Below are 14,743 nucleotides of genomic sequence, written 5' to 3' on the forward strand. Positions count from 1 at the left end.
TTCTGGCATTTTCTGCTTTTATTTCAGATTTTCAGCATCTGCAGTATTTTATTTTTATCTTAGTGAAAGTTGGATGTAGGGTTAAGAAACTTAAAGGACTAAGCAATGCAAAGAAAGACTAATGGCTTAAGCATAAAATTCACAACACTTAGATTCATGGATGTTAACACAGTAGTATTGTAAAGAATATGCAATACATGATACTGACCTGGAAGCATGTAGGTCCAGGCTTCCCTGGAGGAATATATGTTTGATGATAAACTTTTAATTCAGGAACCAATGCAATAATAGCCCTAATTACTAACGTGATAATATCTGACCACATTTTCTTCACATCAAAGCCTCTCATAGAAAGCTTGGCCACAATACTTGAAAAAGTCCTTTTGCTTCCTGTATTTACACTGTCAGAATGGATGAAATTTCCACTATGGACATTCAGGGAATAGTTTGTTAAGTGCATAAATACACGATGAAAATTTTTAATGTTAGGCTCTTGATATGGCTCTGTACAAAATCTAGATAGACCGTCTTTGGCTATGTAGATCTCCAGGGGCTCAAGCGACTTGAGCAAGACATACAACCTAATGTCAAATTTCAGTTTGTCGATCAGCAATGGCTTGCTGACATATTCCTGGACCACTGCTGGCTTGCTGCGGAGGTTGGCCAACATTCGGATGTCATTAGAATCTTTAATGAGGTAGATTCCATCACCTTGGGATCCTCCATCTGGCTTTACGATAAAAGTAGGCTTCCAAGATGAGTCAGTTTCTTTTGACATACGTACCTACATGACAAAACAATTAAAGTTAATATTAAGTGGTTCATTTAGCAATAATGGTTTTTCCAATACTCAGTATGAATAAAAAGGCCCATTAGTCCCTAATTTTTCCCTACATCTGAAATATCGTGTGTTTATTTACAAAGCGTTTTCTATGATTAATTATACACACAGTCCTACTAAAACCATTTTCTTTAAAATTAAAGATTTTAACCATCTTTTGACTTCATCCTAAGACAACGCTGGATGTCTCCAACAGTTTAATACTGTGCTGTCAACCTTTCTGGCAATAACATTTCCTCAGTTAAAATCAGGAAGACTTAAGCTATTGTTTTGGCTGCTACAAAAAACTGCAACTCGGACTGCTCAATGTAATGAAGCCTTGGTCCACATTTTTGTTATCTCCAAGCTCCATTTCTCTATAAGCCTCATTGCTAAACCTTTTGATCCCAATCTTGCATAAATTCCAAGTTATATTTATATGATGCCTTTGACGTTAAAGAAAAAGTCCTAAAGCATTTTATAGGAGCATTATAAAACAAAGCATGACACTGAGCCACATAAGGAGATTTTAGGTGAGATAACTAAAAGATTGGTCAAAGGTGTAGGATTTAAAGAGACTCTTAAAATGGCGAAAGCGAAGTAGAAAGGCATAGAGGTGCAGGGGGAGTTCCAGAGCTTGGGGCCTGGGCAATTGAAGGCATAGCCACCAGTGGTGGACCAATTAAAATTGGGAATGCAGAAGAGGCCAGAATTAGAGGACTGCAGATATCTCTGAGGGTTGTGGTGTTGGAGGAGATTAGAGAGATAGGGAGGGGGCAAGGCCATAGAGAAATTTGAAAACAAGGATGAGAATTTTAAAATCAAGACATTGCTTGACTGGGCGCCAATGTAGGTCAGCAAGTACAGGGGTGATATAGGGAATGTGACATGCAGCAAATTAAGGCACAGGCAGCAGAGTTTTGGATGACTTCAAGTTTATGAAGAACACAATATGGGAAACCAGCCAAGAGTGCGTTGGAAGAGTCAAGTCCAGAGATAATGAAAGCATGGATGAGGATTTCATCAGCAGATGACCCAAAAACAGGGGTGAAGTCAAGTGATATTATGGAGGTTGAAATAGGCGGTCCTACTGATAGCACAAATGAGGTTGGAAGCTCATCTCAGGATGAAATGTGACACCAAGGTTGTGAAACTGCGCACCCATATCCTGTCCTGCACAAAGTCTTGCTCGCCCAACACTCCTATCCTCACCAAATTACGTAGGCCCCATATCATCTGTGCATTGAATTTAAAATCCCCATTATCATCTACAAATCCCTGCATGACCTAGCCCAGCCATATCTCCAAGCTCCTCTAACCTTATATCCCTTGTCTTTTTACTCTAGATGTCATCTGTACGTCCCTACGTCCCACTGCCTCAAACTCCTCCACCTTTCTTGACTTCTTTGAAAGCCATTTCATCAACATAGTTTTCAATCACCTCTTCTAACTTGCCCCACTGTTTGTTACTTTCCGCAAGAAGTAACCATGAATAGTTTTCCACATTAAAGCTGCTACATAATTGCAAATATATAGTTATAGGGCTATAGGGTTAGGGGAGATCCAGAAGTTAAAGGCATGTTGGGTTGAATGGTTCTTACGTTGTAAAATTGTATGGTTCTAAGATATTGAATATTCAAATCTGAGAAACTGCCTTTTAATTAGCTTCATTATCCGTCACAACAATTGATATTTAGATATTCATACCCATAGAACAATGCTGTACCAACCATAATAAACAGCACATTTTGTAACAGGAATCCTCATATTGCTGGAAAACTACATTTTATTCATCAGCAGCAAGTACTTCATGGTTTAGACAATTTCCTTGTCAAATATTGACCTTGTCACCAATAGAAACTACTTAATTTAAAATAAACAGCTGTAACCTCCACAATAGCTGGAAACTCAAAAGGCAGAATGAAGTAAAAAAGGTTAAAATGTATAGCTAAAACATTTTGAATTTTACAATCTACTACATTGTTCCCTTTACTCTCTGTAATTTATATTAGAATACAGAGTAGGAGAGAGAGGAGTGATAAGCACATATAAACTAAGTAACTTTAGTAGCATAATAGTAATCTTTACAAGGCCCTACCCATGACTGAACCTGATAAAATCAAGGATAAACTCTATGATGACCTCCACTCTTTGACTGCTAACGTGTCAGTCAGACACTCATTCTTGGCGACTTCAACACAAGAATTGTTGCAGAGCACCAAGCGTGGGATGTGGTTATTGGAAAAAATAGGGTTGGCAGTTGTAATAGCAATGGTCTCCTCTTGTTGAAGATGTGAGCTGAGCATGAGCTCTTAATCACCAACAGAGCTTTCTGCCTCCCTAATTGCAACAAGACGTCTTGGATGCACCACCATCTGTGCACTCGCATCTAATTGACCATGCCATCACCAGGCTGAGGGACAGGCAGGATGTGCATGTAACAAAAGCCATATGCTGTGCTGACTGTTTACTGACCTGTCTTATAATTTGAAAGCTAAACATCAAGATCTATCCCCCGCAGCATCCTCAGGGCATGAAGGTCCAGAAAAGTTTCAATGTCTCAAGGCTCAGGCAGTCACGAAGGAATTTATTTTACAGAAACTTGAGAGTTGCCCGCATACAGCAAAATGGCCAGTCACTGCATCAGAGGATGACAGGGCAACCTTGAAGGATATAGTAAATTCCATTGCTCCAGAGGCCCTTGGCCCTATCTCTCGTAAGCATCAAGATTGGTTCGATGAAAACAATGAAGTAACCCAGAAACTACTCGGAGAAGAAACATCTCTACATTTCTACAGGGTTTATCTCAATGACAAGTCATCACAATGCAAGCATGATGCCAACCGAAACATCTGCAGAACTGGCCATTGCAAGCTCAAGAGAGATGCAATTCTCTTGGCTGAAATCAGAAAGCAGATGAGCTTCAATCACATGCAGGCCACAAAGACTGGAAGAGATTCTACAATCCTCTGAAATCCAGGCTATTGGTTCATCATTAATCCTCAGTATGGATAGGTCAACATTGCTCACAGAAAAAGCCCAAATTCTTGAAAGACGAGCAGACTACTTTAATCAGATCCTCAATCCGCCTTCTTCCATCCATGGAGAAACAAACAAGCTGGCAATCCACAAGTTGCCATCAACTGCTCTCTTGATGACCCTCCAATGCTAGAAATTATGAATGCAATCAAACTCCTCTCTCAGGGCAAAGTTCCAGGAAACTGATTCTAACTCAGCTGAACTCTACAAGGCCTGAGGTCAATGTTAGGTCAAGAGGCTCACTGAACTCTGTCCGTCTATGTGGGAGCAAGGAGCCATCCAACAAGTATACAAATGTTGCCTCCCTTGTCCACCTGTACAAGCAAAAAGGAACTTGCCAATCTTGCAACATAGCAGAATCTCATTCCCCGTTAGCACCTGCAAAATCTTTGCCAGAATCCTGAACTCCTTACTGCAACATCTTGACCAGGGTCTGCTGCCAGAGAGATGGTGGGGTTTAAAATAAAAGGTTGAGGTATCTCTGATGAGTTTGCAGCTAGACAGGTCCAGAAGAAATGCCAAGAACAGAACATAAACCTCTACACATTTGTTGACCTGACCTAGTCCTTTGACACAGTCAGCCTTGAGGGCCTTTGGAAGGTAATGGAGAAATTCAGCTGCCCTGTGAAATTCATCACAATGGTTCGACAGTGTCCTGGTTGATGCTAACCTATTCCCAGTCACTAATGGAGTTAAACAGGACTGTGCGCTAACCACTCCTACACGTTTTCTTTGTGATGCCTTCCATGATGGCGATCCTGGCATCAAAATCAGATATCACATGGTTGGAAAACTGCTTAATTTGAGATTAGTCCAGGCAAAGATCAAGGTTTACAAGAACATATCTGTGATTTACTGTTTACCAAGGACTGCATACTAGCTTTCAGTTCAGATCTGGACATGCACGGATTTGTTCTCCAATGTGACAACTTCAGCCTTACGATCAGCATGAACAAAAATGAAGTAATGTACTAACCTGCTCCAGGAATGCCCTCTCAAGCCCCAGGTTTCAGTCCATGACCAGAACCTGTCAGCGGTGGAGATGTTTACTGATCTCAGCAGCACACTCTCACAAACTGTTTTTAATAATGTCGAGACACTTGTAAGGATTGCCAAATCAAGTGTTGCCTTTAGCAGACTTCGAACATCAGTCTGGGAACGAAGTGGAGCAAGTCTGACTATTGAAATGAAAGTCTATTGGGCAATAGTCCTGCCCACTATGCTCTACACAAGGCTTGGACCATGTACCAGCATCATGCTAAGAAGCTCAACTACTTTCACATAAGCTGCTTTTGGAAGCTTCTAAAGATCAGATGGCAGAACAAAATGCCAGACATTACAGTGCTCACCTGAACGGGCATGCCAAGCATCCACACCAGATCGAGACATTCCTAACTGATTTGGGCTGGTCATGCAGCTAGAATGCCTGACACTTGCTTAACAAAGCATATCTTCTATGGAGAGTGTTATGACATGGCAGATGATGTGTGCCAGGCAGTTCAAATCCATGAGGAAAACTTGATCACGCTGTCACAACAGTTTTGCAATTTGTATTTATGTCGAGATGAGTGCCCTGAATTCAGCTGAAACAAGGCCACCAAGATTTGAGAGAATTTCTTAGAAAGTTGAATTAAATATTTATTATCAAAAGAAAAGATTTCAAGCACATACATAGGTCTACAAATTATAACTATAATAACTCCTAAAAACCCCTAATTAATCTGGCTTCCAGTTATACACCCATTAAAGCAAAAGTAAAAAAAAACAAAAACAGAATTACCTGGAAAAACTTAGCAGGTCTGGCAGCATCAGCGGAGAAGAAAAGAGTTGACGTTTCGAGTCCTCATGACCCTTCAACAGAGCTAGGTGAATCCAAGGAAGGGGTGAAATATAAGCTGGTTTAAGGTGTGTGTGGGGGGTTGGGTGGGGGTAGAGAAGTGGAGTGGGGGGTGTGTGGTTGTAGGGACAAGCAAGCAGTGATAGAAGCAGATCATCAAAAGATGACACAGACAACAGAACAAAAGAACACATAGGTGTTGAAGTTTGTGATATATATCTAAACGAATGTGCTAATTAAGAATGGATGATAGGGCACTCAAGGTATAGCTCTAGTGGTGGTGGGGGGAGCATAAAAGATTTTAAAATACTTAAAAATAATGGAAATAGGAGGGAAAAGAAAAATCTATATAACTTATTGGAAGAAACAAAAGGAAGGGGGAAAAAACAGAAAGGGGGTGGGGATGGGGGAGGGAGTTCAGGATCTAAAGTTGTTGAATTCAATATTCAGTCCGGAAGGCTGTAAAGTGCCTAGTCGGAAGATGAGGTGTTGTTCCTCCAGTTTGTGTTGGGCTTCACTGGAACAATGCAGCAAGCCAAGGGCAGACATGTGGGCAAGAGAGCAGGGTGGAGTGTTAAAATGGCAAGCGACAGGGAGGTTTGGGTCATTCTTGCGGACAGACCGCAGGTGTTCTGCAAAGCGGTTGCCCAGTTTACGTTTGGTCTCTCCAATATAGAGGAGACCACATTGGGAACAACAAATACAGTAGACTAAGTTGGGGGAAATGCAAGTGAAATGCTGCTTCACTTGAAAGGAGTGTTTGGGCCCTTGGACGGTGAGGAGAGAGGAAGTGAAGGGGCAGGTGTTACATCTTTTGTGTGGGCATGGGGTGGTGCCATAGGAGGGGGTTGAGGAGTAGGGGGTGATGGAGGAGTGGACCAGGATGTCCCGGAGGGAACGATCCCTACGGAATGCTGCCGGGGGGTGAGGGGAAGATGTGTTTGGTGGTGGCATCATGCTGGAGTTGGCAGAAATGGCGGAGGATGATCCTTTGAATGCGGAGGCTGGTGGGGTGATAAGTGAGGACAAGGGGGACCCTATCATGTTTCTGGGAGGGAGGAGAAGGCTTGAGGGTGGATGCGCGGGAGATGGGCCGGACATGGTTGAGGGCCCTGTCAACGACCGTGGGTGGAAAACCTCAGTTAAGGAAGAAGGAGGACATGTCAGAGGAACTGTTTTTGAAGGTAGCATCATCGGAACAGATGCGACGGAGGCAAAGGAAATGAGAGAATGGGATGGAGTCCTTACAGGAAGCGGGGTGTGAGGAGCTGTAGTCAAGGTAGCTGTGGGAGTCGGTAGGCTTGTAATGGATATTGGTGGACAGTCTATCACCAGAGATTGAGACAGAGAGGTCAAGGAAGGGAAGGGAAGTGTCAGAGATGGACCACGTGAAAATGATGGAGGGGTGGAGATTGGAAGCAAAATTAATACATTTTTCCAAGTCCCGACGAGAGCATGAAGCAGCACCGAAGTAATCATCGATGTACCGGAGAAAGAGTTGTGGAAGGGGGCCAGAGTAGGACTGGAACAAGGAATGTTCCACATACTCCATAAAGAGACAGGCATAGCTGGGGCCCATGCGGGTACCCATAGTCACACCTTTTATTTGGAGGAAATGAAAGGAGTTGAAGGAGAAATTGTTCAGTGTGAGAACAAGTTCAGCCAGACGGAGGAGAGTAGTGGTGGATGGGGATTGTTCGGGCCTTTGTTCGAGGAAGAAGCTAAGGGCCCTCAGACCATCCTGGTGGGGGATGGAGGTGTAGAGGGATTGGACGTCCATGGTGAAGAGGAAGCGGTTGGGGCCAGGGAACTGGAAATTGTTGATGTGACGTAAGGTGTCAGAGGAATCACGGATGTAGGTGGGAAGGGACTGGACAAGGGGAGAGAGAAGGGAGTCAAGATAACGAGAAATGAGTTCTGTGGGGCAGGAGCAAGCTGACACGATCGGTCTACCGGGACAGTTTACCCATAGCTTCCAACCTGATAGTCGTCCAACCTCGGATGGCCCGCTTCTACCTCCCACCCAAAATCCACAAACAGAACTGTCCCGGCTATGCCTGTCTCTTTATGGGGTACGTGGAACATTCCTTGTTCCAGTCCTACTCCGGCCCCCTTCCACAACTCTTTCTCCGGTACATCGATGATTACTTTGGTGCTGCTTCGTGCTCTCGTTGGGACTTGGAAACATTTATTAATTTTGTTTCCAATCTCCACCCCTCCATCATTTTCACGTGGTCCATCTGACACTTCCCTTCCCTTCCTTGACCTCTCTGTCTCAATCTCTGGTGATAGACTGTCCACCAATATCTATTACAAGCCTACCGACTCCCACAGCTACCTTGACTACAGCTCCTCACACCCCGCTTCCTGTAAGGACTCCATCCCATTCTCTCAGTTCCTTCGCCTCCGTCGCATCTGTTCCAATGATGCTACCTTCAAAAACAGTTCCTCTGACATGTCCTCCTTCTTCCTTAAACGAGGTTTTCCACCCATGGTCGTTGACAGGGCCCTCAACCGTGTCCGGCCCATCTCCCGCGCATCCGCCCTCACGCCTTCTCCTCCCTCCCAGAAACATGATAGGGTACCCCTTGTCCTCACTTATCACCCTACCAGCCTCCGCATTCAAAGGGTCATCCTCCGCCATTTCTGCCAACTCCAGCATGATGCCACCACCAAACACATCTTCCCTTCACCCCCCCGATGGCATTCCGTAGGGATCGTTCCCTCCGGGACATCCTGGTCCACTCCTCCATCACCCCCTACTCCTCAACCCCCACCTATGGCACCACCCCATGCCCACGCAAAAGATGTAACACCTGCCCCTTCACTTCCTCTCTCCTCACTGTCCAAGGGCCCAAACACTCCTTTCAAGTGAAGCAGCATTTCACTTGCATTTCCCCCAACTTAGTCTACTGTATTCGTTGCTCCCAATGTGGTCCCCTCTACATTGGAGAGACCAAACGTAAACTGGGCGACCGCTTTGCAGAACACCTGCGGTCTGTCCGCAAGAATGACCCAAACCTCCCTGTCGCTTGCCATTTTAATACTCCACCCTGCTCTCTTGCCCACATGTCTGTCCTTGGCTTGCTGCATTGTTCCAGTGAAGCCCAACGCAAACTGGAGGAACAACACCCCATCTTCCGACTAGGCACTTTACAGCCTTCCGGACTGAATATTGAATTCAACAACTTTAGATCCTGAACTCCCTCTCCCATCTCCACCCCCTTTCTGTTTCTTCACCCTTCCTTTTGTTTCTTCCAATTATGTAGATTTTTCTTTTCCCACCTATTTCCATTATTTTTAAGTATTTTAAAATCTTTTATGCTCCCCCCACCCCCACTAGAGCTATACCTTGAGTGCCCTATCATCCATTCTTAATTAGCACATTCGTTTAGATATATATCACAAACTTCAACACCTATGTGTTCTTTTGTTCTGTTGTCTGTGACATTTTTTGATGATCTGCTTCTATCACTGCTTGCTTGTCCCTACAACCACACAGCCCCCACTCCACTTCTCTACCCCCACCCAACCCCCCACACACACCTTAAACCAGCTTATATTTCACCCCTTCCTTGGATTCACCTAGCTCTGTTGAAGGGTCATGAGGACTTGAAACGTCAACTCTTTTCTTCTCCACTGATGCTGGTTTTACATGGAAATTGAATGTACAACAGAGAATGTACAACAGAGAAGATATTCAACAATCGAAAAGGAGACTCTGGGTCTAGTGTTAGCATTGCAGCATTTCGAGATTTACGTTGCAAACAATTCATAAGAAACAATTGTTTATTCAGACCACAATCCTTTAAAGTTTCTAGACAACATCCCTGTTGGTTTCTCAATTCCAGTTTCATCTTCTTGCAACAGAATGGCCCCAATGCCTATATTGCTTGCATCAATGGCCAACATAAATTTCTTGGCATAATTGCCAAAATTGGTGCCGTAGTTTTTAAACTGTGAAATACATTTTTGACACTCATGCGTCCATTGAAACTTCTTGTTCTTTTTTAATAGTTCAATCAATGGAATACTGCTAAGATTTGGTACAAGTTTCCAGTAAAACCCACTCATGCTCCAAAATCTCAAAACTTCTCATTTTGTTGTAGGCATGCAGAAATCCTGGATAGCTTTGACTTTCACATCTCTCGGAGCCACCTTACCATGTCCAATGGTATGGCTTAGATATGTAACTTGTGTTATTGCAAGTTCACTTTCAGCCAAGTTCATCCCCAAATTAGCTCCTTGTAGTTGACTAAATAATTCTTCTAGATGTTGTAAATGCTTCCCCCAACATTTGACTGAAAACTATCAAGTCATCAATATAAACAGCACAATTGCTCAGTCCCCAAATTACTTTGTTTGCCAGTCTTTGAAATATTGCAGGTGCATTTTTTATACCAATGGCATGACTTTAAACTGATATAGTCTATCTGGCCTCACAAAAGTCGATATCTCCTTTGCTTTCTCCGATCACGGTATTTGCCAATATCCTCTGAGCAAGTCAATCTTTGTGCTAAATTTTGGTTGTCCCACTTTCTCAATGCAATCTTCCAATCATGGTATATGATATGAATTTGTTTTTGTCACTGCATTCACCTTTCAATAGCCCACAGTCTTTGTGTTCCTTCTGGTTTCGGTACCATCACAATAGGCGAACTCCAGTTACTGCAAGTAGGCTCAATGTTGTAATTTTGAATCATGAATTCAATTTATTTTTGTACTTGTGATAACTTGCTGGATTTAATGTATGAGGATGTTGCCTTATCGAAGATGAAACTTCAACACTCACATAAATTTGACCTCCCCAGCTTATTCCCAGATAGCTTTGTGTGACTGCAATAGCTTCTCCAAATCACTGACACTTGTCAGGAAGGTAACTCAATATTACATCTAAATTGTCAATTTTGGTGCCATAGTTTTTAAACTGTCAAATACCTTCTGACTTTCATGGTTTATTGAAATCTCTTGTTCTTTTTTAACAGTTCAATCAATAGGACATTGCTAAAATCAACCGTCATTATCCAATCTGATTAGAGGAAAATCAATTTCAGGATCCTTCAATCTAACTCTTTCTCCTTATCTAATACCACCAATACCTCTTTTTGGTCATCTTCCCTGTCAAAGTACTTTTTAAGCATATTTATATGACACATCCTCTGCGCCTTTCTTCTATCTGGAGTATTTATTAAATAATTTACTTCCTTCATTTTCTTTTCAATCCTCTAAGGCCCACTAAGCCTTGCCTTTAATGAGTCACCCAGTACTGGTAAGAAAAGTAACACTTTTTCTCCAGCAATAAAACTATGAGCTGTAGCTTTCCTATCTGCCTTCACTTTCATCACATGGTACGGTACCTTTAAATGTTCCCTAGCTAACTCACATACTCTGTCCAATCTCTCTCAAGTTTGATAAATGATTCAGGAGAGTAGTTTCCGAATTTTGACTCACCAATTTCTCCATGAATCAATTTCAATAGTCCCCTTACCTCATGGCCATAGGTTAATTCAAAAGAACTAAATCCAGTCAATGCATTAGGAGCATCCCTAATAGCAAATAACAAGAATGGAATTCTCTTATCCCAATCCTGTGCATAGTTCTGGCTATAGGCCCTCATCATAGTTTTTAAAAGATTGATGCCATCTTTCCAAAGCCCCATGTGATTCAAGATGATAAGCTGTTGACTTAGAACAATTTTATCCCCAAACTGTTCATTACATCCATAAACAGCTGTGACATGAAACTTGACCCTGATCTGATATGATTTTTCAAAAGAAATATAATCTTGTAAAAAAAATTTAGTCAACTCTTCCACAATTCTCTTTGTTGTAATATTTCTCAAAGGTATCACTTCAGGAAACCTTGTAGGTACATCCATTATTGTCAGTTAAGTACTGATTTCCACTTTTAGCCTTGGGGTAGGTGTCCTACACAATCAATCATGACCCTAGTAAAAAGTTCTTCAAATGCTGAAATGCCTTAATCACTGATTGTGGTTTTACTATCACTTGACATGTGTGACTACATCTCTACGCAATCCAGGCTAATAAAAATGTTTTTGTATTTTCACCTGTGTCTTTCTAATTCCTAACTGGAATTTCTTGAGCTAGTCTCAGGATCTCATTTCTATTTCCAAACGGTATAACAGTCTGACGTACTTCCATCCATCTACTGAAACTTGATACGGCCGACACTCTCTCATTAGCACATTATCCTTAAGGATAACACCATTCTGGAATATTCTGATTCTGAGTAAGCTGTCTGAAAAACTGTTTTATTTGTGGATCCTCTCTCTGTAACTCTACCAACTGCCTTGAGCTAAATATCTCAGCTGCATTATCCTCCATTCTCTCTTCCTGAACAATCAGCTAATTGAATTTCAACACCCTTTCCCTCCCTTTTAACTTCCTCTCCTTCCTGTTTCAACCTGTGAGCTTGTGATCTTGTTACTATACAATCTGGAAAAAAAATCCAGGGTGCTCTTTCTGCAACACTGTTGAAAACACCTCTACAGGCTGCTCAGCTACCAAAGGCATCACCCACATCTGTGACCCAGCTATATCATTACCCAAAATAAATTGAACCCTTGCAATAGGCAATTTTTCTACTACTCCAACAGCCACCTCACCTGCTTTCCACTTATTCTTTACATTTATCTTCCATAATGAAATAGGTTTAGCATCCCCATGAACTCCACTTATTATCACCTGTTCCTGCAATACTCCCCCTGAACAACAAATATCATTATCCCACAACATTAAGGATTGACTAGCCCCTGTGCCTCTTAAAATTTTAATATCTTTACATACTCCACCCTGTACACATGGAAAGACTTTCCCTTCACATACAAAGTCTTTAAACATTTCTACAACCTGCTCCTCAGAACCCCCTTGAGTAAATTGTGAACACATTCCCACATCTTTACTTATCACTTTACGCAAACCACTGGTTTTTCCTGTGCCTGAACCTCAGAACCCATAGTACTTTTACTTGCAGAACTTTTCTGCATCCCAATAATTCCAACAGATTTTCCCTACAATTTCGAACACACTGGCCTTAAAAATCACCTACATACATATCTATCTGCCCTTGTAATTGTAGATGGTAGTGGTTGTGGGTTTGGAAGGTGCTGTCTAATGAGCCCCAGTACATTCCTGCAGTGCATCTTGTACATGGTACACACTGCTACTACTGTGTGTTGGTGGTGGAGGGAGTGAATGATTGTGGATGTGGTGCCAATAAAGTGGGCTGCTTTGTTCTGGACAGCGTCAAGTTTCAAGTGTTGTGGGAGCTGCACTCATGCAGGCAAGTGGGGAGTATTCCATCACACTCCTGACTTGTGCCTTGAAGATGGTGGACAGGCTTTGGGGAAATCAGGAGAATTACTCATTGCAGGATTCCTAGCCTCTGACCTGCTCTTGTAGCCACAGCATTTATATGGCTAGTCCAGTTCAGTTTCTGGTCCTTGGTAACCTCTAGGATGTTGATAGTGAGATTCAGTGATGGTAATGCCATTGAACATCAAGGGGTGATGGTTAACAATCGACAATTCAAATTCCACCATCTGACCGCCAGGGTGAAACTCGAACCTGGGTGCCCAGAGTATTAACGTGGACTACTTTTCCAGTGACAATGTTATTGCCTCCCCTAAGGGCCATCAGCAACAGAATTGTACTCGATCACAATCTGTAATCTCATGATCCGGCATATCCCCCACTCTACAACTACCGTCAAGCCAGGGGATCAACCCTGGTTCAATAAAGAGTGCAGAAGAGCATGCCAGAAGCAGCATCAAGCAAATGTTAAAATGAGGTGTCAACATCTGGTGAAGTTACAACACAGGACTACTTGCACAACGAACAGCATTATTAGCAAGCCATAGACAGAGCTAAGCGATTCTACAACCAACAGATCATACTAAGCTCTGCAGTTCTGCCACATCCAGTCGTGAATGGTGGTGGACAATTAAACAACTCACTGGAGGAGGAGGCTTCACAAGTATCCTCATCCTCATGAGGGGGGAGACCAGCACATCAGTGCAAAAGATAAAATTGTAAAAAATGCTTCAGCCAGAAGTGCCAAGTGAAAAATCCATCTCAGCCTCCCAGCAATGCAGTTACCAGTCTTCAGCCAATTCGATTCACTCCACATGGCATCAAGAAAACACTGGATAGTGCAAGGGCTATGGGCCCCTGACAATATTCCGGCAATAGTACTGAAGACTTGAGCTCCAGAACTTGTCATGCCCCTAGCCAAACCGTTCCAGTACAGCTACAACACTGACATCTACCTGGCTATGTGAAAAATTGCCCAGGTATGTCCTGTACACAAAACCCATCAGTCTACTCTCGATCATCAGCAAAGTGATGGAAGGGGTCATCAATAGTGTCATCAAGCAGCCCTTGCTCAGCAATAACCTGCTCACTAATGTTCAGTTTAGGTTCCACCAGGGTCACTCAGCTCCTGACCTCATTACAGCCTTGATTCAAACATGAACAAAAGAGGTGAACTCCCGACGTGAAGTGAGAGTGACTGTCCTTGACAACAAGGCAGCATTTGACTGAGTGTGGCATCAAGGAGCCCTAACAAAACTGGAGTCAACGGGAATCGGGGGAAAACTCTCCGCAGGTTGGAGTCATACCTAGCGCAAAGGAAGATGGTTGTGGTTGTTGGAAGTCAGTCATCTCAGCTCCAGGACATCAGTGCAGGAGTTCCTCAGGGTAGTGTCCTAAGCCCAACCATCTTCAGCGGCTTCATCAATGACCTTCCTTCCATTTTAAGGTCAGGAGTGGGGATGTTCACTGATGATTGGACAATGTTCAGCACCATTCGCAACTCATCATACTGAAGCAGTCCATGTCCAAATGCAGCAAGATCTGGACAATATTCAGGCTTGGGCTGACTCAGACTCAGACGTCTATGGCACAGAAGGAGGCCATTTGGCCCATCGTGTCTGCATTGGTAAACAAAGATCCAACTACACTAATACCATTTTCCAGCGCTTGGCCCATAGCCCTGGAGGCTATGGCTATGCAACTGAATCCACA

The 14,743-nt window shown here is 43.0% G+C and overlaps 1 protein-coding gene across 2 annotated transcripts in view; it reads right to left on the reverse strand.

The window, feature by feature from the left end:
* Positions 1-14,743, reverse strand: part of ttll11 (tubulin tyrosine ligase-like family, member 11) — a 235,691-nt gene that overhangs the window by 153,082 nt on the left and 67,866 nt on the right. For both annotated transcript variants that reach the window (XM_041194133.1, XM_041194134.1), the window contains exon 4: positions 209-784. In XM_041194133.1, the coding sequence (XP_041050067.1) occupies positions 209-784 (576 nt within the window). The remainder of the gene's footprint in view (positions 1-208; positions 785-14,743) is intronic.

This window comes from Carcharodon carcharias, chromosome 8 (assembly GCF_017639515.1).
Source record: "Carcharodon carcharias isolate sCarCar2 chromosome 8, sCarCar2.pri, whole genome shotgun sequence".
Lineage (NCBI taxonomy): Eukaryota > Metazoa > Chordata > Chondrichthyes > Lamniformes > Lamnidae > Carcharodon > Carcharodon carcharias.